The 25,592-nt window shown below is 45.5% G+C and overlaps 1 protein-coding gene across 1 annotated transcript in view; it reads right to left on the minus strand.

The window, feature by feature from the left end:
- Window positions 1-7,710: 7,710 nt before the first annotated feature.
- abcc2 (ATP binding cassette subfamily C member 2) overlaps window positions 7,711-25,592 on the minus strand; it is a gene marked incomplete at its 3' end in the record, with an annotated part of 254,616 nt that continues 236,734 nt past the window's right edge. The window contains exons 31-32 of the mRNA XM_084321278.1: window positions 15,295-15,489; window positions 7,711-7,840 (exon numbers count right to left, since the gene is read on the minus strand). Of these exons, the coding sequence (XP_084177404.1) occupies window positions 7,711-7,840; window positions 15,295-15,489 (325 nt within the window). The remainder of the gene's footprint in view (window positions 7,841-15,294; window positions 15,490-25,592) is intronic.

Raw genomic sequence — 25,592 nt, forward strand, 5'->3', positions numbered from 1 at the left:
CTGACCTGCGGCCGTTATTGCCCAAGAATGATAACAGCGCCGGATATGCTAGCCTTGGCTTGTAGCCGGCTTTGTACAGCTTTTGCATCACATCTTTGTATGGTTGACGTCGGATGATGGCCTCTCTGCTCAAATCTTCGTAGATAAATATTGGTTTATCACCATACTTCAGCTTCCCACGTTGGTTGCGAGCATATTTGATGATGTCATCCCTTGTTGTAGTTTTCCGCAGAGTGACAATGATGACTCTCGGCCCGTTGATACTTTGCCCCTGGGAACCAATTCTGTAAACTTGTTCCACTTCTGGCACTTTGTTTGGATCGGAGTTTTCCAAAATCGTTGATAACTCTTTTGGAAAGTTGATGTCTTCGCAGTTCACTGCTTCATCAAGCCCCACAATGCGGATGTTATTCCGCCTGTGGTAACGATGGGTTTCTAGTTGCCTCTCCATCACTTCGTTTTTAAGCAATTTTATTTCCCTCCGATATTCCTCTTTAGCTCTTTCCATCTCTTCTCCCATCTCTGTCAAGCCACCTTCGTTCGCTTTGACTGCTTTTGTGTTTTCTGTCACCGAAATCTCCACTGTCGTGATTCGCACGGACTGCAAAGCGACCGCTCTCATAACCTCTTCGAATTTAGTATCGATGTGTTCAGCGTGTGCGACCAACTGTTCTTCTACGTGTGCTTTGAAAGCGACCATCTGTTCTTTTATCAGGATAGTCAGAGAGTTGAAGTCGGGCTGTGCAACTGAACTGCTTGTGTCAGTTGATGTTATTGGAGCAGTGAGGGATCCGATGGATGTTTTTGCTATTATCTTCTCAAAATCGCCTGCTTTTTCCTTCACGGTACTTTTTTCTGATGTTCCTGTTATGTTGTCATCTATTGTCTCCATCTCGGGGCCAGTTGTCCTTGGTCCCTGTGTATTCTCCTCTATATTCCCCGCGTCGGGGCTTGTCCCCAACGGATCTGCCACAGCGTCGCCTGTTATTTTCCTTGAGCGTGTTTCAATCGGCGCCGTTAGAATTGCTGTGTCTTGTTTCCTTCCACCCTTTCTCTTATCCTTATCCATGTTGTCTTTTTGATATAGTTAGTAGAGGGTCTTATCAATACATACGATGTGGTCTAATCTCTTTTGGTATTGTCCAAATAAGGTTTTTAAACGAAATTAACGATAACGGGAGCGGAGCTGTAACCAATTGCGTGCGCTACATATTGCAGCTAAACCGGAAGTCCACGTAATGTTTTCTTACAGTCAAAAACGTAGAAGGTTCTACTCAAAGAAAGAATCACCCTTAAAGTATATTTTTGTGATTACGGTAAAAAGGTTTACTCATGACTAAAAAGTTACGTAATGTTTTCTTACAGTCAAAAACGTAGAAGGTTCTACTCAAAGAAAGAATCACCCTTAAAGTATATTTTTTTGATTACGGTAAAAAGGTTTACTCATGACTAAAAAGTTACGTAATGTTTTCTTACAGTCAAAAACGTAGAAGGTTCTACTCAAAGAAAGAATCACCCTTAAAGTATATTTTTGTGATTACGGTAAAAAGGTTTACTCATGACTAAAAAGTTACGTAATGTTTTCTTACAGTCAAAAACGTAGAAGGTTCTACTCAAAGAAAGAATCACCCTTAAAGTATATTTTTGTGATTACGGTAAAAAGGTTTACTCATGACTTGAAGTAACTAAATGCTTACTTAAAGTCAGAACTTAAGTAGAAAAAACTCTACTTTGTGAATAGCAGGCTGAAATAGCCATTGCGAATAGCAGGCTGAAATAGCCATTGCGAATAGCAGGCTGAAATAGCCATTGCGAGCAGGCTGAAATAGCCATTGCGAGCAGGCTGAAATAGCCATTGCGAATAGGAGCGAATAGCAGGCTAACTAGCCATTGCTAACAGGACGAGGCTACTCACATGAACAGACAGGTATATGATAACCTTGGACATGCCGGAAGTAAGAGGATGTTGGTATACCTGAGAACTAACAACATTCTCATACCTAAAGCCAAACAAAGAGCGATAACAGTCCGAAAGGCCTGTGAACAATGTGCGCTGGTAAAGGGACAAAAACCTGAACCAGTGCCACACTCTTAGACGGGGGGGGGGGGCTGTCCCCCGGAGTCAGCGGACGACGCAGCGGATGGCAAGAAGGAATATACTGACTCAGGTCAGAAATCGGAACTGGAGGAAGACCGGGATAGGTCAAGCTCCAGAGCATCCTCAGGGTCCTCATCTAGACCTCCCAGACCTCCCAGACCTCCCAGACCTCCCAGACCTCCCAGACCTCCCAGACCTCCCAGACCTCCCAGACCTCCTAGACCTCCCAGACCGGTCAGAGAGACATCGGCCTGGACCCAGGTTACAGGGCGAGGAGAGTCCTGAATGGACCTGAAAGAGAGAAAAGAAATTAGTCCTCTGTGGACTGTATCTGTGATGTCCTGCGAGGCCTACGGACAGGGTCACACGATAGGTCAAGCTCCAGAGCATCCTCAAGGTCCTCATCTAGACCTCCCAGACCTCCCAGACCTCCCGGCCTCCTAGACCTCCCAGACCGGACAGAGAGACATCGGCCTGGACCCAGGTTACAGGGCGACGAGAGCCCTGAATGGACCTGAAAGAGAGAAAAGAAATGAGTCCTCTGTGGACTGTATCTGTGATGTCCTGCGAGGCCTACGGACAGGGTCACAAGACCAGGCCAACCACACTTCAATAGAGGACTGTTGCTACAATTCTCGGGGACCCGTGGGGGTCGCCCGAGAAGTGACAAATCAACCTACCTCAAACTATGGGAGAGATCCAAGAGGTCAGAGGGGGCGACCCCAAGATGACCAAGATGACCAAGATGACCAAGGTGACCAAGGTGACCAAGATGACCAAGATGACCAAGATGACCAAGGTGACCAAGGTGACCAAGATGACCAAGATGACCAAGATGACCAAGACGACAACAGCCTGGGTGCATCGGCCGGGAACAACAGATGCAAGTCTTCCCGCCGGATACCAAGCAACAACGTGACCCCTATCCTGTCGAGCCGTCCAGCCAGGGAACAACAGATGCAAGTCTTCCCGCCGCCTACCAGGGTAACAAGGTACCGAGATGGCAGAGGGGGTGTGGAGAGTCACAGCCACGTGACCCCACAATCGCCATCTCGTCCCCCAGTACAGACGCTATTAAGACAATGGAAAATGACCGCCCAGGATGACAGAGTGGGTGTGAAGTGCCACAGAACAAGTGACACTTTTGGACAATGACATCCTGAATCGTTCCTATATGACCAGTATAAATCTTTAAACTGAACTCTGGAAAGATAGCTCTATGATGGCTCTACTTATAAAAAATGGAACTGAGCCTTTAATGTCTCCATAGAAGGGGCCTGTTGTCTGTGAAAAACAGTGAAAAGGGAGTCAACCTGCGGAATGTGGGCCTCAGAAGAGGAGAGAGAGCAGTAAAATGTTAACCCTTTCAGAAGGGAAGGGAATTAAAGGTTGAGGGTTGAAAGCCAGGAGTCCGGAAACTATTGAGGAAATCTTAAAAGAAAAAACTATATAACAATTAAATGTTTAATGTGTACAGTAAAAGTTTTCATAAATGGCATGCTTATAATTGACTGTCAGTAGAGAATTATACTAAAAGAATGATGTGTAAAACTGTTTGTCTGGAGGGAACCTTTAAGAAATCCTATGGAGGGCGGCCTCGTGCATGGTACCATGTCACGTGGTCACCACAGACAAAGCCGTTGTCTGTTTTGAAGGAATAAGGGACTTTCTGTTACTTAAAACCACTAGGTAACTAGCAGTAACGTTAGTACAAAGAAGGAGGAGTTAATACGAATTATGTATTGTATTTTGGTTTGCTAAACAAACATGACAACCCTGTGACATCACTGTGTTTAGACCAATCGGAAATATGGTACAATGTCGATAAAAAGAGACGGTTGCTCATTCAAGGGCCAGACTTTTTGGAGAGAGAGGAAGATGCTGCTGCTTGACACGGGGCACAAGCCGTGCACTGATGAGATGTTCTGTTTTCTGCTTATTTTAAACTGAATTGGAAATTTTCCACTTCAGTCTCTTCTTGTAACTAGCTTTTTCTAATTAAAAATACCTCTTTATAAATATCCTTTGTATCCTTTCTACCAGACGGCCGGGTAAGCATGAAATGTGTTTTGCCTTGTAACTTCACCCTTTGCGTTTTGATTAATGAAGACGGAGTAAAAGGAGAAATATGTCAACCACGCGGTCCAGTAATGTGCCTGATTTATGATGTAAAAAACCTCCTGAGTAAGGCTTTAGCCAGACGGAGTAGAAGGAGACATATGATTATGCATTAAGGCAAAATAGAATAAGTGGCTTTATCCCTAGCTCAGGCCAAAAGAGAGAAATATATATCAAGTAATGCCATATAGTGATAATACGTGTACTGTATAATGGGATTATCAAGTAAAGCCATATAGTGATAATACGTGTACTGTATCATGGGATTATCAAGTAAAGCCATACAGTGATAATATGTGTAAGTGGCTTTATCCCTAGCTATAATGGGATTATCAAGTAAAGCCATACAGTGATAATACGTGTACTGTATAATGGGATTATCAAGTAAAGCCATATAGTGATAATACGTGTAACGAATAAGGGAAATGGACCTCATCTGAATAAGGAGAGTCCTTCCCAGTGCAAATAAAATAAAAGATTCCGCAACTTCAATCACTCGACCTAAGGTCGATGACTGACGGGGGTCGGAACGGTGCATTCGCTATCTCTTGTCGGTCAGTAGTAACAACAACATTTTGTAGACTCGTTTGGTTCTGCATGTCAACCACCTCGCAGGACGCTGTTTGATGTCAAGATGAGCAGACCAATGAGTTATGAAGTTATCGATCTGATCTAAGACCTAGCGTGGGCATTCAACATTTCCTCAAAGATATACAAGCAGAAATATACTGTACTTCAAGTTCAGGTTTTGTGTTATTTGTCATGTATAAAGTACATGTACGTTACAGTGAAATGCTTGGTTCCGTATGAGCTCCCCTGAGAATGTGCTTCATACAGAATCAAGCATTTCACTGTAATGTGATCAATCATTCATAATTCTCAATTTAAATTAATTGTATTTCATTTTATTTCAAGCTGTCTGGGCCACCGCCAGCCGCCAGTTCAGTATCACTATGTGTTGTTGTTTTTTTGCTAGTATGTCTGTGAAATTGGTATTAGATTTATTTAGAAGTCGTATTAAAAAGGTTTTAAAAAGTCTTACATTTAACTTGTTGAAACCTGCATATACCCTGTTTTAATACAGGCTTCAACAGAACTGGCACCAAGCAGAGGATAGAACCCCGGTGACCCTTCCTTCTTTATAGTTTCCTTGGTTACAAGCAGTACTCGAGTTGTGAAAAAAAAACAGGGGGGATGGTCAGGGCTGCAGATCTCATGACAAGTTTGGGGGGGACGCAGATGAAGCTTTTAAGAGTATTTCAAAACTAGAATTACAGAGTGGGAGTAGATACACTACTCTTGATACCACATAATTATTATTGGAGGGGACAATTCATATATTTCCTATTTTGAGGGGGACATGCCCCCCCCCCCCCCCCGCCCCGGGATCTGCAGCCATGGGGATGGTGGATTTTATCATATTTTGACTTATTTTGTGCTGATAATGGCACAGGGGGGGAGACCAACTGTGTACCGTACCTTTTCATTATTGTAAGCACAAAGATAATATACTTCTAAAACAACATGCATGATGTTATTATGGATATTTGGCACCTCAGAATTGGAGTCAGTCCCCGCCCGGGCTGCCAAGGCACCATGGCTCTTACAGTAGGGTCAAAAGTGGTTGTAATGGAAGTCTATGGTCTTGTAGGTTAACAGTCCCAATTTACCATTTTGTTCAATCCAACAAAGTCAAATGTGTTTCTAGAATATTGAATTATAGTGTATTTAAAAAAGCAGTTACTGGTATATGATCAAAACTGGTATCTAAGGGTTGATTTTCAATTGTGATTAATTAAATCATTATGTAAATTAAAAAATAACATGTTCTAAAAAAAAAGGAGGAAAAGAAGGGACAAATATTGATCCATCATAATTTTATTGCAGTTAAAATTTTAGTTTTTTTAACAGGGTATCAAATGCTAATTGAAACTGCTTAGAAAAACAAACAGCACTTATACAGATATTCCCTATATTAGACCAACAAGTAACAACAAAACAACCAAAACAATAATAATATTGAAACACCTTTCTTATTTTAATACTGTGTGTGCATGTGTGTGTGTGTGTGTGTTAAAAACAATTAAAATACATTAAACTGATAAAAAAAATGCTTTTAAAATGTAAAATAATAGACCTAAAATGATGATAAGAAATCATATTCAGCCTATGGATTTCCTTTGTCCTACATAAATTATTAGAAAAACGGGAGGGTTGGTTGACAGGTATGTACATAATGCAAGTCGCACGCAACACCTGTTTGAGCTGCGGGATGAGGCGCGCTTGTTTCTGACAGAATGCGTCCCGCTCGTCCCGGCAGACGAGAAGTGCCGTGCGCAACGTGGAAACATATGGGTGATTTTGCGCAAGCTCCCACGCACACTAGGGACATCTATGGACCTCAGGGAATGTATTCCCAGTGTCAGAGATATTGTGTCTGTTACTATGCTTGAGTAAATTGTAATGAACCAAAGGAGAATATAAATTATTATTATTCGTTTTTTCCCCCATCTTTGACGGTGAATAACACCATGCTAACACCAAAAGTGAAAAACAACCTTCCTGAGATCAAGTATACAAACAAATCTAAGCAAATTAACAAAGGGCAGATGATTTACAGTTTTTTTTGTAGATACAGTTAAGGCTAAGCGACCGACAGTCAGTGGCGCGAGATGCGCACCGTTTGACAGTGATACGCAGCATATTTGCAAATTGCGAGTGCATGCTCTCGTGACTGAGAGGATGGCCAATGCCGCAGACATTTTTATTAAACATTAAACATTCTGATACTTTGATGTAGGGATGGGAAGGGGGGATGGCCATTTTAGAAGGGGGATGATATTGACCGTTTTTATTTCAGGGGGGATGGCATCCCCCCGCATCCCCTCTCAACTCGAGTACTGGTTGTGGTAAATACTTCACCTACAAACATAATACTGTTCTGACAGCACAATATTGATATAACCAAGAGATTCACTGAGACAAATACAACGTTGTAAATGCATAGATTTATAGAATCTGTGGACTGTTTTTGCGACAAATTAATTAAAATTATGGAATAACAACAGATTACCGGTGCAGCCCGATCTCACTTAAAATATGTAAATAAAGTACTTATCAACCACAGGAAAAAGATACACAAGGTACGGTGTGTTATAGCCATACGTAATATATTTACGTATTGTATACGTTGTGATATGTTAACTTTTTGTATCAGCGAAGGTCCAAAACTAACAGCATGATCAGGAGTCAAACTAACAATGCTTGTGATGACTCGACGAGACCTACTGATGGCAGGTGGTCATAAGACGTTTTGAAAATGTTAAAAATACAGTTCGAAAATAGTTATTGCAGCTTTAACTACAGTATGACTTCACAGAACACCTGTACCTACAATATTCCTTTAGATAATGGGATTGGAAAAGTATGTCAATTGAAAATACAAATAAAAATAGACTTCTATGTTTTTTCATCTGAATAATTCCAATGTAAAATCAGAGCCATGTGCTGTCTGCTTCTGTTATCCCAGCATCCTTTGCCATGGCATAGAAGTGGCCTTGCTTCTCAAACAGGTTACTGGGAGAATCAAACTCCACTATACGACCAGCATCAAGCACCATTACCCTGTTAGTCCGAGAGAGTGAGAGAAGGGTGGGTGAAACAACAGACAAACATTAACATCTGGTAACAATTAACCTCTTAACCTGTTCCACCCCAGGTGAAAATCTGCATAAAATGTATACCTAGGTAAATGGAATATTGCTCCACTTCTACAAGGGCTATTTGCATATTATTGGTATCTAGGAACATCTATGGACCTCAATGAATGTATTCTCAGTGTCAGAAATATTGTGTATATTACTAGGCTTGCTTAAATTGTGATGAAACAAAGGAAAATATGAATTATGATTTTTCTTTTCATCTTTGACAGTGAATAAAACCATGATAATAATGACCAAACTTAAAAAACTGCCACTGAGCTCATTCAGTACCCTCTTGAGATCATGTGTACAAAAGATCTAAGGAAATTAATAAAGGGAAGATGATCAAACTGAAAGTTCTGTATATACAGTACTGAATTATCCCATCCGGACCAATGCAATTTGAAATATTATTATAGAATATAGAATATATGCTTATACATTACCTTATTATAGCCAATTCGCACATTTATATATATATACATATAGTATCTTTCAAATGGCCGAGTTCAATTTGGATATAGTATCACCAGGCTTGCATAATAACAGATACTGATATTTACTGTAATCGACTGTACTATTTTATTTCCCCCACAGTATAACCATTTTGTAACTAATTTCAGATCTAATTATTCCTACATGATAACAATAGTGTGGAGAAACTGACTGCGTTTCAATATTTGTCAAAAACGTTACCTTTTGTAGCTTTATCGCGAATCATAACAATTATTGATATGATTCATTCAGAACGCTGAACTTTGAACCACCATAGTGGACCACAGGAAGTGTAGAACGGAGAAATTCCAACACTGAACGATAGCTACGAATCCCCTCTACAAAATGGCCACAAAAAGATTCCAATTCCCATGGTTCAACATTTCCATTTCCGGTTCCGGGTCAAAAAACGATTGCAAATAGAAAACTTAAAACGATATAAGTCCACTTTTAACCTATTGCTAAACTATTGCCAACCTAACATTTTACATTCTACATGCATTTGTAACATAGTAGTGATATTAATACTTGAAAACGTTTGATTTTAAAAACGCTAATTTATTGCATCACTCATAAAAATATTAATATATGATAATAATGTCAAAAGGGGTCGGTACCGACCCCGTGGGGGGGAACAGGTTCGCCCTAGCCATATTTTCAGAAAATTCGCCTAAAAGTACATACCCAAGTAAATGGAAGATTGCTCCACTTCTACAATGTCTATTTGCATGTTCTTGGTATCTTGGGACATTTGAAACACTGTGATTTACCATACCTTGCTATGCTCGCTCATGCCTGTATTTTTTGCTGTTGTGAAGCACTTTGAACTGCAACCTCTGTATGAAAAGTGCTATACAAATAAAGTTATTATTATTATTATTATTATTATTATTATTATTATTATTATTATTATTATTATTATTATTATTATTATTATTATTATTATTATTATTATTATTATTATTATTATTATTATTATTATTATCATCATCATCTATGGACCTCAGCGAATGTATTCCCAGTGTCAGAGATATTGTGTCTGTTACTATGCTTGAGTAAATTGTAATGGAGAATATAAATTATTATTATTCGTTTTTTCCCCCATCTTTGACGGTGAATAACACCATGCTAACACCAAAAGTGAAAAACAACCTTCCTGAGATCAAGTATACAAAAAAATCTAAGCCAATTAACAAAGGGCAGATGATAGTTTTATGAAAATGTCGACGTCCATCGAAAGCCCAGGGTCTCCTCTTTCTTAGGACTACAACGATTTCATGAGTGCTTCTTCGTCTCGCGTCTAAATCATTCGTTTTCCGGTGCAATGCACAGAGATTTCTATAAGCTCATATTTCGGTAATAACACTTAACCTGTTAAGCCCTAGCCCTATTTTCTGAAAATCTGCCTAACAATACATACCTAAATAAATGGAAGATTGCTTCACTTCTACAAGGTCCATTTGAATGTTCTTGTCATCTAGTGACATCTATGGGTCTCAGGGAATGTATCCCCAGTGTCAGAAATAACGGTGAATAACACCATGTTAAAAATGACCAGACATGAAAAACTCGTTCAGCACCTTCTTGAGATCATGTGTACAAAAAATATAAGCAAATGAATAAAGGGAAGATTATTAAACAGAAGGTTTTGTAGATACAGTACTGAATTCTGCCATCCGGACACATGCAATTTGAAATATTATTATAGAATATAGAATACCAAGCGTATAAATGACCAACTCGCACATCTATGGATCGGGCCAAATCTCCTCTTAGAGTCTTTACTCTTGGCTAGATTTGAAAAGGGAACGCAACATTACTCAATACGGAATAGGATCTATTTATGACATGAAATAGAACTTATACCGGTACCAGGCCGATCGGACTTAAGAGGTTAAGAGTGTAGACACAATTTAAAAGAGGAAGCTGGACTGGGTAAACAGAACAGTATTTATACAGTTAGCATACCATAGTTTGTATAGATAGAATATACATTGTGTATTATGTTTAGTTGTAGTTTAGTTTCTAGTTTTAGTTTAGTTTATTTATAGCTTATTTGGTTTATAGTTATAGCTTATAGTTATAGTTTATATATTGTGGATAAAATAATATGTTGTGTATTATGTTTAGTTTTATAGTTAGTTTATTTATAGCTTATTTAGTTAATAGTTTATAATTATGGTTATAGATCATATAGCTACCGCTCTGCGTCCTTCTGAAACACATCCTTACGCCAGTATAATACTGAATAAAATCTCCACATGCACCTTTATACACCCATTCACCTGGCCACACCCCCATCCGCTCCTCTACATAAGCAGGGGTGTGGCCATACTATCAGCTCCTTCCTTACTTTCACCACGGCGAGTGTCTGTATACACCACTCGAGTTTAGTGTAAAGTGTTAAAGATTGGAGCTGTTAGACATTATTTCTTTATTTTTCTCTCTCACAAGTTTAGAGAAAAGGCTAAGCTATAATGTCTTCATTGGAGGGTTCGAGCGTTGGCAACATCACCCTTCACCAGTGATCATTGAGTCCACAGCTTTGGAGTGTTAGCCTACAAAAAGTGCTTGTGTGTATAGCTTGTACCGAGGTCTTATTGACCCTCTCTCAACCTTCTGTGTTTCTTTCTTGAAACATGAAACACGGGTGTCGTGTTCACACATAAGCCTTTGGCCTTGTTTATAAACCCTGTTCGCAGACGAGTTGTCGTCTGTGACTAGCGTGCGTTGGGTTAGGTTATCCTGATAGGATATACGCTTCTCCATTAGCATGCTGGCTACATAGGTATCATCGCTAAATGGCTTGTTTTCTCTCGTATCCGGGGTGTGGGGTCATGAGGGGGTGAACTGATAGACCCCTCCTTCCCTCTTTTCTGATTGGTCAGGGGGTTGGGCCTTCTATCCTTCAGGTTCCCTGCCGCACTGATTGGTCAGCACGGCACAGGAGAGGGGGGGGGTAGGGAGTTCCCTGACTCCTCGCCTGTAATGGTTGGTTGAGTCATGGGATTCCCCCAGTACGTCACTGGGTGCGTTTCTATTGGTTGCCGACTTCCGTGAGTTCTTTACAGGCTCCATATGTGGACCTCTGTTGTTGTCAAGTTGGTATTGCGGTGCATAGGAACAGTTCTGCCGCTCTCTGTATATATGTGTCTTGAGCCTTTGGTCACGTGGCTCAATGTTACATAATGTTTTTAATTTATTGCTCACGTGGGAAGTCTCTCTGGGGGTTCCCCATCCCCTCTATTATGGAGCAGCTTGGCGGGGTGTTGTTTTCCCTCAGCCGCGTCATATGGGACCCATGTCCGTATTTTTTTCTGTAAAAAAATAAAAGCGTCTTCTTGTCGTTCTCCCAGGCGGCTTGGAGGAACGTATGTGGGTTCTTGTTAGAATTTCCATTGATATGTTTTGGGTCTCGACGTGTATGGCCCTGGGTGCTTCTGATAGGAACCATACATGGGCTTGCGCGCCTTGGTTGCTCATCATTGAAACACCGTTTTTTATGGAGCAACTGGGATGGAGTTTGTCTCTTCCGAGCGCCAGTGTACTAGGCTTGTCTCGACGAATTCTCGTTCATCTCTGGGGGATGTTAACAGAATAGATTGAAGCATTGGTAGAGGGGTCTCACGCCCTTGGGGTGGGCCACCGGGCGCGGTGCTTTGTGTTCTGACCGTCTGGGTGGCGCCCTCTATAATGTTTTGGATCGACACGCGTACCTACCCCCCTCCTGGGACTGGGGATGGCGGCGTGATTAGGGCACGGGACTGCTGTTCTAGTACCCTGAGGGACTTGTGCTTTTTCGGGGGGGAAATGACGGGTCGGCCCGGGCGTTGCAGGGTTTGATGTTATGGAGGTGTTCGTGGTTATGTTACTGCGTGTTATCCCTCACTGTTGCTTGGTCCATATTGTGTTGTACCTTGCGCTGTGCTAAAGGAGCCTGGTCTTTCTCCATTCTTTTTCGCCCCTCTCTTCTCCTGCTTGGCGGGGCTGGGAGGGGGCTGTCGAGGTGGTTCTTGTAGAACCCCTCTGGCATCCCTGTGTACGTCCCCGTCCGCCGGGCTCAGGTCCGAATTTCTTTTCGTCTACCCGTTGGCCTGGGTTAACCCCTTCTTGAAAACTGAAACACTTGTACTGCTGTATAGCCAGTGTATACCCGCAGTTGTATTTTGGAGTTTTTTCTTGGGGGGTTATAGGAACAACCGCCTCATGTTAGAACCAAGGTGGTGGTTGGTTTCCTGGTGTGTTGGTAGCAGAGTCAACTCTCTGGGTAGGCCGGGCTTGCCTGTGAGTGTGCCCCCGCACCTTTCATGACGTCTGCCAATCATGTCAGCCTTCTCTAGAGGGTCGGGTTTTTTTGTGGAGGCTGCGACATGGTGCACAGCATACCAGCATACGCCCCTTCCGCCGGGGTGCTGTTCTCAGCAGACCCCTTTGGCTCCTGTCTAGTCTGCAGTGCTCCGGGCTCAGGTCGAGTGGCCTGTTGCCTGGATTGAGGGATCGCCCTCTTTGAGGGTTGTCTCCCCGGTGCGCTGCCTGGTCCCGCTGTGGGTGTAGCCACTTGAATGCTTCGGGCGGCGTGCTGTGGGGGGAAGGGCCTGCTCTTGGATGGGCCCTGTCCGAATACGCTGGCGATGTGGGGGGTGGTGTCACTAGTGACCGCCTGGTGGGGTCTTGATGCTGCGGCGTCGTTGGCTTCACCAGGCCCCCTTTTCCGGGGGGTCCAGTCCCTTCCTGGGGCTGGGTCCTCCTTCGCGCTCTGCTGCTACGGCCTTGCCACGGGGTTGGGTTTTTGCCCTTGACCCCGTGATGTTAGGGGTTGTAACGGGGGTTTTATTTCTTCCCGTTCGTTCCATAGTGGCATGTGGGTTGCGCGTTTGTGTAGTTGTGGGTTCTTCTGTGGGAAGGTAAGTCCCACGGTCTGCTCACCCTGTGCGTTTGAGTTGCTAAACCCCTCTTCGCACAGTCGGATCTGATTCCCTCCCATCCTCCACTAGGGGGGTCCGGGGGCTCGGGTCCTCCCTGGTTCTGATGGTTGTGGGGGGCCTCAGCGGGTACATTTGTCGAGCTTCCGCTCTGCTCAGCTCCTGTGTTCCAGAACGGTAGCTATACGATCTATAACGTACGTTATATCTATAACCATAGTTATACGAGTATAGCGGACACTCTGCGTCGGACTCACTGAGGACCCTGTGGTCTTCGCCCTGGTGGTGAAAGGCTTGGGAAGGAGCTGATAGTATGGCCACACCCCTGCTTATGTAGAGGAGCGGATGGGGGTGTGGCCAGGTGAATGGGTGTATAAAGGTGCATGTGGAGATTTTATTCAGTATTATACTGGCGTAAGGATGTGTTTCAGAAGGACACAGAGCGTCCGCTATACTCATATAACTATGGTTATAGATATAACCATACGTTATAGCTTATAATTGTAGTTTCTATAGATAGAATATACATTGTGTATTATGTTTACATAATTACATAATCTACTACGGTTGAGGAACCGGGAAAAACAAGCATGTCACATTTTTCTGAATGTATGTGTCATGGGGTGGATTCTTGGGGAGTTACGGTGTGAACACTATCTGGATTGCTGTGATCTATTTGAATGCATGAACCATGTACACAATCTTATTTGCTGTGAACTGTTTGCCTTGCTATTGTGATTCATTCTGTGTGTGGCAAAATTGCTGCAACACTACGTAACCCCATACTGTAATCCCACCAATGAGAGACACCTTTGCGACAACCTCCGACATTCACACAACTCGCTTTTGAGAGCAACATGGCTGGTAGCTAATAGGAAACCGGACCCTCTATCAGGGTAGTCTGTAACCAGGGACTAGGGGCAGGCCCACCGGCGTCTGCCGGGTACGAATCGTTTCTGCTGGCAGAATTCACTCTCGTCACACAGCTCGGACCCTCTTCTACAGCCTGGAGTACACGTCGGGACAGAGGACTGGGAGAGACAGCGACCCCCACGTAGCACACTCACCGGTGAATCAACACACACGTCCTGGGCGAGTATCGTGTGTTCCTTGGTCCGAGTGTTTATCGTATAGTGTGTTAGCGTACAGAGGACCAGACCCGACAATATAGCTAACGGACTCTTATTTTATTCACTCTGTCAAGGACCGTATTTTAGATATTGTGACACTTTTAGGGTTTAGATTGTTTTATATGTGTTTTAGTCTGTAATAAAATATTGTATTTTAAACCCCGGTAGTCCTCTGTCTCTTGCCGCTGCACTGCTCCTCCCTCCCATAGAACCTATACCAGTGTTATATTGATATACCCGTGTCTTTCGGAGTTTCCGATCACTCTAAAGGGTCGGTGGCGTAGTCGCTACTTGCTCGTTAAAAAAGCTGTGACAATAAAATAATCTGAATCTGTGCAGTAATTAATAGTAGTGCGCCAGTCACAAAGACAGTCACCTTGTTTCTTTACTAATGTTGGGGTGAGTGTGGGTAACATTGTATTAGGACATTAGGACAGCCAAAACCCAACCAATCTTTTGCCATCGACTAAAAACACACTTCTTCAATAAATATCTGAAATTAAGGATTATTTTTTATAAAATAACCTTTGTACTGTCTTTTACTATCATGCTCTTTTCCACAAAATAATCTTCCTTGCCTATATTACTACCTACTATACTAATATGTATTTACTAATATGCACTCAAGATCGTAGCACAGTTCAACAATCACTGTTTGATGAATGATTGTTACTCAGCTGAAAGAGTTGAACCCTCCCTGCTGACCTGTTGTACAGCACTTGTAAATCGCTTTTGGATAAAAGCATTCAGCTAAATGACTAAATGTAAATGTAATACATAGGCGTTCATTTTGAGATGAATACTCGTTTGGGATAGAAAGAGTCTTCTACCTGGAGCTGTCCATGATGCTGTGCAGACGGTGAGCGATGGTGAGGACGGTGCAGTGGGAGAACTCTTTACGGATGGTGGTCTGGATCAGGTTGTCTGTCTCCAGGTCCACTGCTGCCGTGGCCTCGTCCAGGATCAGGATACGGGACTTCCTCAGGAGGGCCCGGGCCAGACACAGCAGCTGCCTTTGTCCAACACTGGGGACAACGGCATGCATGGAGACAGAGAGGAAAGAGGAGAATACACAATCAGAACACTGCCTTCCTAAAGAGACAAACAAGTGTTTATTTTAAGGGCGGCCGGGTAGCACAGGGGACTAAGCGTGTGTCTACCACTGCAGAGACACTGGTATCGAATCCGGCTGTCAGCAGTGCCTGGCCGGAGGCTCGCCTCAAAACCTAGTTTCCCGTAAACACGAGTAATTACATATAAACGAGTAATTGCGATGTTATTATGTTATGTTATACTTATTCATACCGTATAGATATTTATCCACATCCGTCTGTACATGCCTGCATGCATATGTTACATATAGAAGATACTATATCTACATATCCTTTACTAGTTACTGTATGCTGCTGGCCAGTACAACTTACTACCATAGTGTTTGTACATACATTTAGTACAAATAGACATTTAATACAGTAGTACAAATGTACATATTTTATACCCAGTTTATTACTTTACTGTTACATTTGCACTAAGGTTGGATGCCAAATGTCTGTTGTATAATGACAATACATTTGAATTAGTGGTGGGACTCGATTAAACATTTTAATCGAATTAATTCGAGAGTTTATAGTTAATTAATAGAAATTAATCACATTTGAATCGCATATCAATATTTGATGCGAAAAGCAATTTTTTTTTATTCAAATGAATTTTGGTATACGAGTGAATCAATGAATATACATTATACATACGTTTAAGCAGCAAAATCCTGTATTAGCTACTACACAGACCAACAGATGAATGACATTTTTAACAAAGTGCAGAAATTTTAGGAATAATATATATATTAAGGCCGGGCCGTTAACGCATTTAAGTTTCTTTAATAGTTGTCATACAGAAGTACAGAATACTTTCATACAAAATGCTTCTTACTGTTACGCTCCAGAGACTGTGCTAGACAAGATAGTATCAAACATAGTATACGTGTAATTTAGAAGAAGAAAAAGAGGTCACAGTGTTCGGTATAGACATATGTACAATGTTCTGAGTTACCATATAATATACAATACTATTGTTGTGAAGGATCAGATTAAACCGAATATATATATTTATTTATATATATATATTTAATTGTATTTGTATATCGTTTGATATCCCCTGTATATTCCTTGTACAATATGCACTGAATATCCCTTTAGTCTACTAAACAGCCCATAATAGTTTCATTCTACCATTGGACGAGAACCTGGCGCCAGGTTGCCATACCCCTAGGTTCAATCGTGCCGCCCAACATGTCGTGGCAAGCCCCGGTTCCGCGCAGGAATACGTCGGGCGAAATACGAATGGTACTATTTGTTCATAGCGCATATATATATGGCGCAAGTAAAGTAGAACTTTCTTTTAGTCCAGTTCTTTACCCTCCAACAGAGTGACAGACGCGAAGCCTCACCCACGACGCACGTGTGGTGTAGTAAGGCCTACTTGGCCTCAGAATAGGCATTGAGATATCGTGCGGATTAATAGTTGAATAGTCATAGTTTGGCACTATACCGTCGAGTTGGACGTATTCTATTAAGCTAATAATAGTCTATTTATGTATGGTGCATCGTTCGGTTAGAGTTCTAAAGTTATCAGTACCCCCATCGTTCCTGACGTTATCTGGACGCTTAACCAGGCTGGGCAGACCCCTAGTGGTGCTTGCATCCGAGGAGCTCCGGGCCAGGGCGACTGGACCTGTATATTGGATTACTCTACCCGGACGACGGCGAGCCTTCCGCGGCTTGGATTATGCTTTGGGTGCTTTGATTATTCCATGGATAACGGCCAACACTGCGGAGTGTTGGAACTACCCCCCGGAGAGGACTCCAGGTGAGACGGCGCTCTACACCAGTGAGGTCGCCTCACGTCTCTCCGTTGTGGACCGGCAGCTACCGTCCACCAGAGGGTCCAGCTGTATTCGTCTGCGGACCGAGGTTCTGTGGGCACCGTGTTCAAGACTTTGAATTCTCCCAAGAAACCGTCGGCCAGATGGGATACCGCCAGCGGCTTCTCTAACCCCCCCATCCTACTGTCTTACAACCAGCAGGACACCCCCCCCCCTTAGTGTATCCAGCTATAATCATTTAAGTACCATCGCTATAGTTCCTAAATATCCAGGTTGTATACTTACTCCCTGCGTAACCAGAGATTGGACATTCAATGTTGATTTACCGACGAATACTCATTTGCCATACAAGTGCATATTTCAAATCATAAGTGTAAACAAGTGAACGTTGTATATACCTTTTGCTATATTAAATATTCGATTTGTACATTTGTGTGGATTCGTTTCATCAGGTGGGAAAGTGTTCATCATACTTATATCATGTACTGGATGGCCAGAAGTTAAAGTACAAGAGGTAGTGGTATTAAATATCATATCTAACAATACAGTCAGGGAATTGTACCCCTCAGTTACAATTGGTCCTTCGAGCCGGAGGGTAACTAGTGTAATATTAATATAGTGTTATTAATATTGAAATGGCCTATGATGAACACTCCACGAAACGGTCCTCCTAACCTAGAACGCCTGCGGCGCAGACGACAGACACCTCAGTACTTAGAGGCTTACACTGTCAGTCAACTACCTAGCCTTCGACAAACGGTAAACGCGGTAAAAGTAGAAAGTAAAATTATGTCTGACCTTAACGACCAGGTTTCCCCGACCACAGAGGCCCTAGTAGGTCCTAATGTAACTGACCAAGCCCACGGTGGGGACCAGGAGGGAGCGGACATGCCTTTACCCCCAGCCACTACCCAAGAAGTAGTCCCCGACCAGCACCGGGAGGAAGACAACCCTACAGAGAGAGAACTCTGCACGGAAGAAGAGGAGGAGAGCGCCGAGGAAATAGAGCTCCAGGACTCCCCAACGAGTACCCCCAGGAGCGGCTCACGCAGGAGCGGCTCACCTCCACAACCGCCTTCCCCCAGCGAAGCGGAGAGGATGCTACAACAGGCGTTCCTCGTCAGCCTGACAGCCTCTACCGAACGCGATCGACTTCAGGGTGAACGCGACCGTCTCCAAGCACAACAACGGAGCGAAGAAGAGCGCACACGCCTGGAGATGAGACGCCTTCAGACAGAAGAGAATATGGCAAGAGACCGGGCCGACGCCCAGCGCGCCGCTGCCGGTGCCCAAAGAGAAGCAGATCTCACCAAGTCGAGCGCGACAAGTTACAAGCGCAGCTAATGGAGCAGCTGATCCGCAAGGCAACACCCTCTCCCTCCGCCAGGGGTTCAAGGAACTCGTCGAGACAACAGTCAAGGGCAGCGTCTCCTCAACGAGCAAGCGACCCTGAACTTGACCAACAGACCGAGCCTAGACCCCCCGCAGACCCCCTTCCCAGACCGGTCCAAGCGAGACCCAGCTACAAGGAAGGAGCGGCATACACTGCGGAGAAGCTAAATAAACGATTACAGGATCTGGAAGATCTGATAGAGGAAGAAGAGGGAGAGGAGGAGAACCAAGCCCGACGACAGCACAGTACTCCACCGGACCAGGAGGTCCAGTACAGTCCAGGCTGTACCCCCGCGGCACTGCGCTACAGACCCCCGACTCTATTCACGGGTGAGCACGACGCACGACCAGCCCCGAGGAATAGCACCTGGACCAGCGGGCCATGGTACCCTGTCAGTACCAGCCCACAGCGAGGCGCAAGAGGGGACTCGCCCAGGAGGTCTCTCCCCCAACGCTCGCCGATGTATCAGCCATCCACGGCGTCATACATTGCCACGCCGTCATTTCCAGACTTCGCCTATGAGAGTCGAGCACAGTACACGGAGCTCCGGATGTGCTTAGAGACAATGATGGTGGATGTCGCTGATGAACGCCACAAGTATGCAATATTACTGAAGCACCTGAAAGTACCGCGAGCGCACAATCTAGCGCTAGCCTATGCCACCTCTTCGACACCATACACAGCGGCCCTAGCGGCGCTGGACCAGAGATATGGACGTATATGGGATTACGTAATCCAAGAGATAAGGCATATTGATCGCCTACCCCCAGCCACAGACAATCGCTCACTAGACGACCTGTCAATCAAAGTGCAGTCCCTGGTAGGGATGCTGGGAGCGCAACGGGAGAAGGGCATGCATGAGCTATACGCCAACTCTAACGTCGAGAGGATTTTGGAGAAGCTGCCACCCGCAAGACAGGAGCGTTTTAGGCGGCAGAGAGACTACCGGGATCCCAACGGCCCTGAGCCATCCCTCCTTGATCTAGCCGACTTCCTGGCGAGAGAAGTCAGCAGCTTACGACTGGATACATTCGGGCGGAGCACGCCAAGCTCCAGAGAGGGACCCAGGAGAATAAATGATGGAAGAAGATCGGTGACTGTCATGCACCAATCAGAGTCAGTACCGAGCAGTAAGAGTCACAGCACCCCCTCGAGAAAAGAGAAGTGGAAGATAGCGTGTCCCTACTGTGAGAAAGAACACTGGCTGTCACAATGTGACCTATTCACAAAGATGAATGCAGAAGAAGTGAGTCAATGGATAAAGTCCAACAGGCGCTGTTACCGATGTGCGCGGCCACACATGGCAGCCGAATGCCGCCTAAAGAAAAGGTGCAGTCGGTGCGATGGAGCCCATCTAGATATACTACACGACAGTAACAGAAGACAGCCTCCACCTGCACCATCGCATGGCACCAAGGCAAGTGTCATGTACATTGACCCCGCCAGCAGCAGCGGCGCCCAAGTGCTCTTAAAGGTAGTCCGTGTGACATTGAGCTACCAAGATAAAGTCATGGACACTTACGCCGTCCTTGATGACGGGTCAGAGAAGACCCTTCTGCTCGCGTCCGCTGCGGCCCAGCTGGGACTGCGGGGGAGCAAGAACGAAATGACGATTCGGACAATAAGAAGAGATTTAAAGACGATAAAGGGCGAGAATGTCTCCTTCACTATCGCAGCAAACGGGCAGCCAGAGCGACGGTACAAGATTACAAATGCTTTCACCAGCCAAGAAATAGGACTATCGCAGTACACCTACCCTGTCGCCAAGTTGATGGATAAATATGTGCACCTGCGCCAATTACCTATCCCGCTCATAGACGGCGCTACCCCGACCCTGCTGATAGGCTCCGACCATGCAGAACTCATAGTCCCGATTGACCGGGTCCATACAGGACCCCGAGGCTGTCCTGCAGCAGTCGAGACCCGCCTAGGGTGGACCCTACAAGGCCCCCTCGCTAAATCTCTCAACCGAACAGCAGCCACTAGCTGCCTCCACTCCAGAACGACAGAAGAAGACACCACTCTCCTGCAGCATGTCGAGAGGCTATGGACACTAGAGACAATGCCCTTTAAGAACGAAAAGAAAGATATTCGTTCTAAAGAAGACATTTACGCCATCAACCTACTCGAGCAGGGGACAAAGAGAGTCACAGTCGGCGGAGTGATGAGATACGCAACTCCACTCCTGAGGCGAGAGGGAATGCCCACCTTTCACGCAAAGAAAGACGCCACGGAGCGCTATCTATTGAACACGGAGCGGCGCCTAGCAAAAGACCCCGCTCAAGAGAGTGTGTACCGCGCTGAGATTGAGAAGCTAATCACAGCGGGACACGTAACAAAGATTGACATTAAAGAGGCCGATCAGACGACCGAATCATGGTACGTGCTGCATCACAAGGTCCATCACGACGGCAAGGATCGCATTGTGTTTAACTGCAGCTACCAGATCGGATCCCAAAATCTGAATAAAGAGCTCTTGCCCGGCCCCACACTCGGCCCCTCCCTACTAGGCGTGCTACTGCGCTTCCGCCAGGACAAGGTGGCTATCAGCGGGGATATCAAAGGGATGTTCTTGCAGGTGAGACTAGTAGAGGAGGACAAGCCCCTGCTGCGGTTCCTATGGAGAGAGAGGATCGGAGATGAGAACCCAGCCATCTACCAGTGGGAAGTACTCCCCTTCGGAACCACATGCAGCCCGTGCTGTGCTACATTTGCACTACAGAAACACGTCGCAGAGGACCCCACAGCAGATGAAGAGGTCCAACACAGTGTGAAGAACAGTTTCTACGTGGACAACTGTTTACAAAGCGTTTCGACTCAAGAAGAAGCCGAGGCTCTCCTAATCAAGTTACGCGCCTCCCTGATCAAAGGCGGCTTTGATCTCAGGCAGTGGGCCAGCAGTGACCCGCACGTATTGCGCAGCCTCTCCCCCGCGGACAAGGCTGCCAGCAGCGAGACCTGGATGGCGACCATCCCAGGAGAAGCCCAAGAAATGACACTAGGACTAGTCTGGCGCTTCAAAACAGACTCGCTCCACTATAGACACAAACCCTTGGCTCCAGAGCAGGGAAGGTCGACGGCGATACCGACAACCAGACGGAGTGTGTACAGAACACTCGCCAGACAATATGACCCGTTGGGATGTATTCTACCTTACACCACCAGGGCAAAGATGATTGTACGAGCACTATGGGACAAGGACCAGGGCTGGGACGACCCAATACCCGCACACCTTGCCTCAACATGGAGAGAGTGGGAGACGGAACTCCGCTCACTCCCAGGCGTCAATATACGCCGCAGCTACTTCCCATCCACAGTGAGGCCAGAGACATGCGAGATTGATCTACACGTCTTCAGTGACGCCTCCGAAGTATCCTATGGATCGGTGGCCTACTTGCGTGCCCAAGAGAAGGGAGGAAAGATACACACTGCTTTCATCCTGGCCCGCTCAAGAATAGCCCCACGTAAGCAACAATCTATCCCACGTCTAGAGCTCTGCGCAGCCCTAGCAGGAGCGCATCTAGCCACGTTAATCCAACGTGAACTCACCATTCCGGTGCACAGAACAATCTTGTGGTCAGATTCCACGACAGTACTCACATGGATCAAGTCTGATTCATGCAGATACAAAGTCTTCGTGGGAGTCAGAGTCACCGAGATTCAAGAGCTAACAGAAGCAGCGAGCTGGCGGTATGTGGACACCAAACACAACCCAGCTGACGTCATCACCCGGGGAATGTCTCTGGATGACCTAACCCGTCGCAACATCTACAGTGACGGACCAGAATTCCTCAAGCTCCCGGAAGGAGAGTGGCCTACGCCCACCCCACGGGAAGCAAGTAACGAGGAGGCTGAGAACAAGAAACCTATGTTCTGTGGACTGAGCACAGTCGCCTCCACAGACCCCAACATAGATGACTGCATTACCCTAGAGAGTGCGCAGCAAAGAACATTCCTGCGGCACCACCCAGAGATTCAGTCCACCACTGACATGTCAGCAGCTGACTACGAAGAAGCAGAACTTCTTCTACTACAACGAGCCCAGAGAGACTCGTTCCCCGATGAGCTAGACTGTCTACAGGGAGGAAACCCCGTCCCATCAGACAGCAGACTGCTCCACCTGGCACCAGAGAGTGACGCCCATAATCTCATCAGAGTGGGTGGTCGCCTGCAGAGAGCCCCCGATCTACCGGATGATATTAAGTACCCGATCGTCTTGAACAGCCGACACAAGGTCACATAGCTGATCATAAAGAAATACGACGAGGATGTACACCACGCAGGAGCAGAGAGAGTCTTCGCGGAGATCAGACGTCGTTATTGGATACTGCAAGGCAGAGAAGCAGTACGGCGCTTCCAGCGAACCTGTCTAGACTGCCGTAAGTGGCGCGCGCAGCCCAGCATACCACGGATGGCTGACTTACCCCCCTGTCGCCTCCGAATCGGCGACAAGCCATTCCACTCCACAGGCATGGACTCCTTTGGCCCTTTGTATATAAAGAGAGGAAGAGGAACCGAGAAGCGGTGGGGTATTGTATTCAAATGCATGACCACCAGAGCGATACATATCGAGCTCCTTCCGACCATGAGCACAGACTCATTCCTTATGGCCTTCCGAAGATTCACATCACGGAAAGGAAAACCGTCTACATTGTTGTCTGATCACGGGACCAACTTCAAAGGCGGAGAAAGAGAGCTGAGAGAGAGCTTCCAAGCTATGGGCCCAGAACTTAAGACCCACCTCGCTCCATCCCAGATTGACTTCCAGTTTAATCCCCCGAACGCACCCCACTTCGGTGGAACCTGGGAACGAGAAGTACGTTCTATAAAGACAGCCCTGTACGCCGTGCTTGGGGCCCAGACTGTGGCGGAGGAAGTCCTAATGACGGTCCTCACGGAGATCGAGGGAGTATTGAACTCAAAGCCCCTCGGTTACGTCTCCAGTGATGTAGCAGATGTCGACCCAGTCACCCCCAACACACTCCTAATGGGGCGGCTGGACCCCGCGCTACCCCAGACAATGTACAGGCCTGAAGAAGCGAACGGCCGAAGAATGTGGAGGTACAGTCAAGTACTAGCTGACAAGTTTTGGAGCAGCTTCCTACTCCACTACCTACCGTCTCTACAGACCCGCCAGAAGTGGGTAAAAGAGAGAGACAATTTGACAGAAGGAACAGTCGTCATGATTATTGACCAGTCACTACCCAGAGCTATGTGGCCGGCTGGCCGCGTAAGCAAAGTGATCACCGGTGCCGATGGCAAGGTCCGAGCAGCTGAAGTACTCATCCAAGGGCGCACTTACACACGTCCCGTGGCGAGGCTCATAGAACTGCCCCGACTCCCAGATACTATCGATGATGACCATGACCCCATGATTTTGTGAGTTGACTGACCCTTACAGCGGACCTTGAGTGGTAGACAGTGCGGTTAATCTGTCTCTGCTTAGCTAATTAGGTGGGACTAATTAGGGGGCGGCTGTTGTGAAGGATAAGATTAAACCGAATATATATATTTATTTATATATATATATTTAATTGTATTTGTATATCGTTTGATATCCCCTGTATATTCCTTGTACAATATGCACTGAATATCCCTTTAGTCTACTAAACAGCCCATAATAGTTTCATTCTACCATTGGACGAGAACCTGGCGCCAGGTTGCCATACCCCTAGGTTCAAGTTCAATCGTGCCGCCCAACATGTCGTGGCAAGCCCCGGTTCCGCGCAGGAATACGTCGGGCGAAATACGAATGGTACTATTTGTTCATAGCGCATATATATATGGCGCAAGTAAAGTAGAACTTTCTTTTAGTCCAGTTCTTTACCCTCCAACAGAGTGACAGACGCGAAGCCTCACCCACGACGCACGTGTGGTGTAGTAAGGCCTACTTGGCCTCAGAATAGGCATTGAGATATCGTGCGGATTAATAGTTGAATAGTCATAGTTTGGCACTATACCGTCGAGTTGGACGTATTCTATTAAGCTAATAATAGTCTATTTATGTATGGTGCATCGTTCGGTTAGAGTTCTAAAGTTATCAGTACCCCCATCGTTCCTGACGTTATCTGGACGCTTAACCAGGCTGGGCAGACCCCTAGTGGTGCTTGCATCCGAGGAGCTCCGGGCCAGGGCGACTGGACCTGTATATTGGATTACTCTACCCGGACGACGGCGAGCCTTCCGCGGCTTGGATTATGCTTTGGGTGCTTTGATTATTCCATGGATAACGGCCAACACTGCGGAGTGTTGGAACTACCCCCCGGAGAGGACTCCAGGTGAGACGGCGCTCTACACCAGTGAGGTCGCCTCACGTCTCTCCGTTGTGGACCGGCAGCTACCGTCCACCAGAGGGTCCTGCTGTATTCGTCTGCGGACCGAGGTTCTGTGGGCACCGTGTTCAAGACTTTGAATTCTCCCAAGAAACCGTCGGCCAGATGGGATACCGCCATCTAACCCCCCCCTCCTACTGTCTTACAACCAGCGGGACACCCCCCCCCCTTAGTGTATCCAGCTATAATCATTTAAGTACCATCGCTATAGTTCCTAAATATCCAGGTTGTATACTTACTCCCTGCGTAACCAGAGATTGGACATTCAATGTTGATTTACCTACGAATACTCATTTGCCATACAAGTGCATATTTCAAATCATAAGTGTAAACAAGTGAACGTTGTATATACCTTTTGCAATATTAAATATTCGATTTGTACATTTGTGTGGATTCGTTTCATCAGGTGGGAAAGTGTTCATCATACTTATATCATGTACTGGATGGCCAGAAGTTAAAGTACAAGAGGTAGTGGTATTAAATATCATATCTAACAATACAGTCAGGGAATTGTACCCC

The sequence above is a fragment of the Notolepis coatsorum genome (assembly GCF_963971535.1).
Source record: "Notolepis coatsorum genome assembly, chromosome: 9".
Taxonomy (NCBI): Eukaryota; Metazoa; Chordata; class Actinopteri; order Aulopiformes; family Paralepididae; genus Notolepis; species Notolepis coatsorum.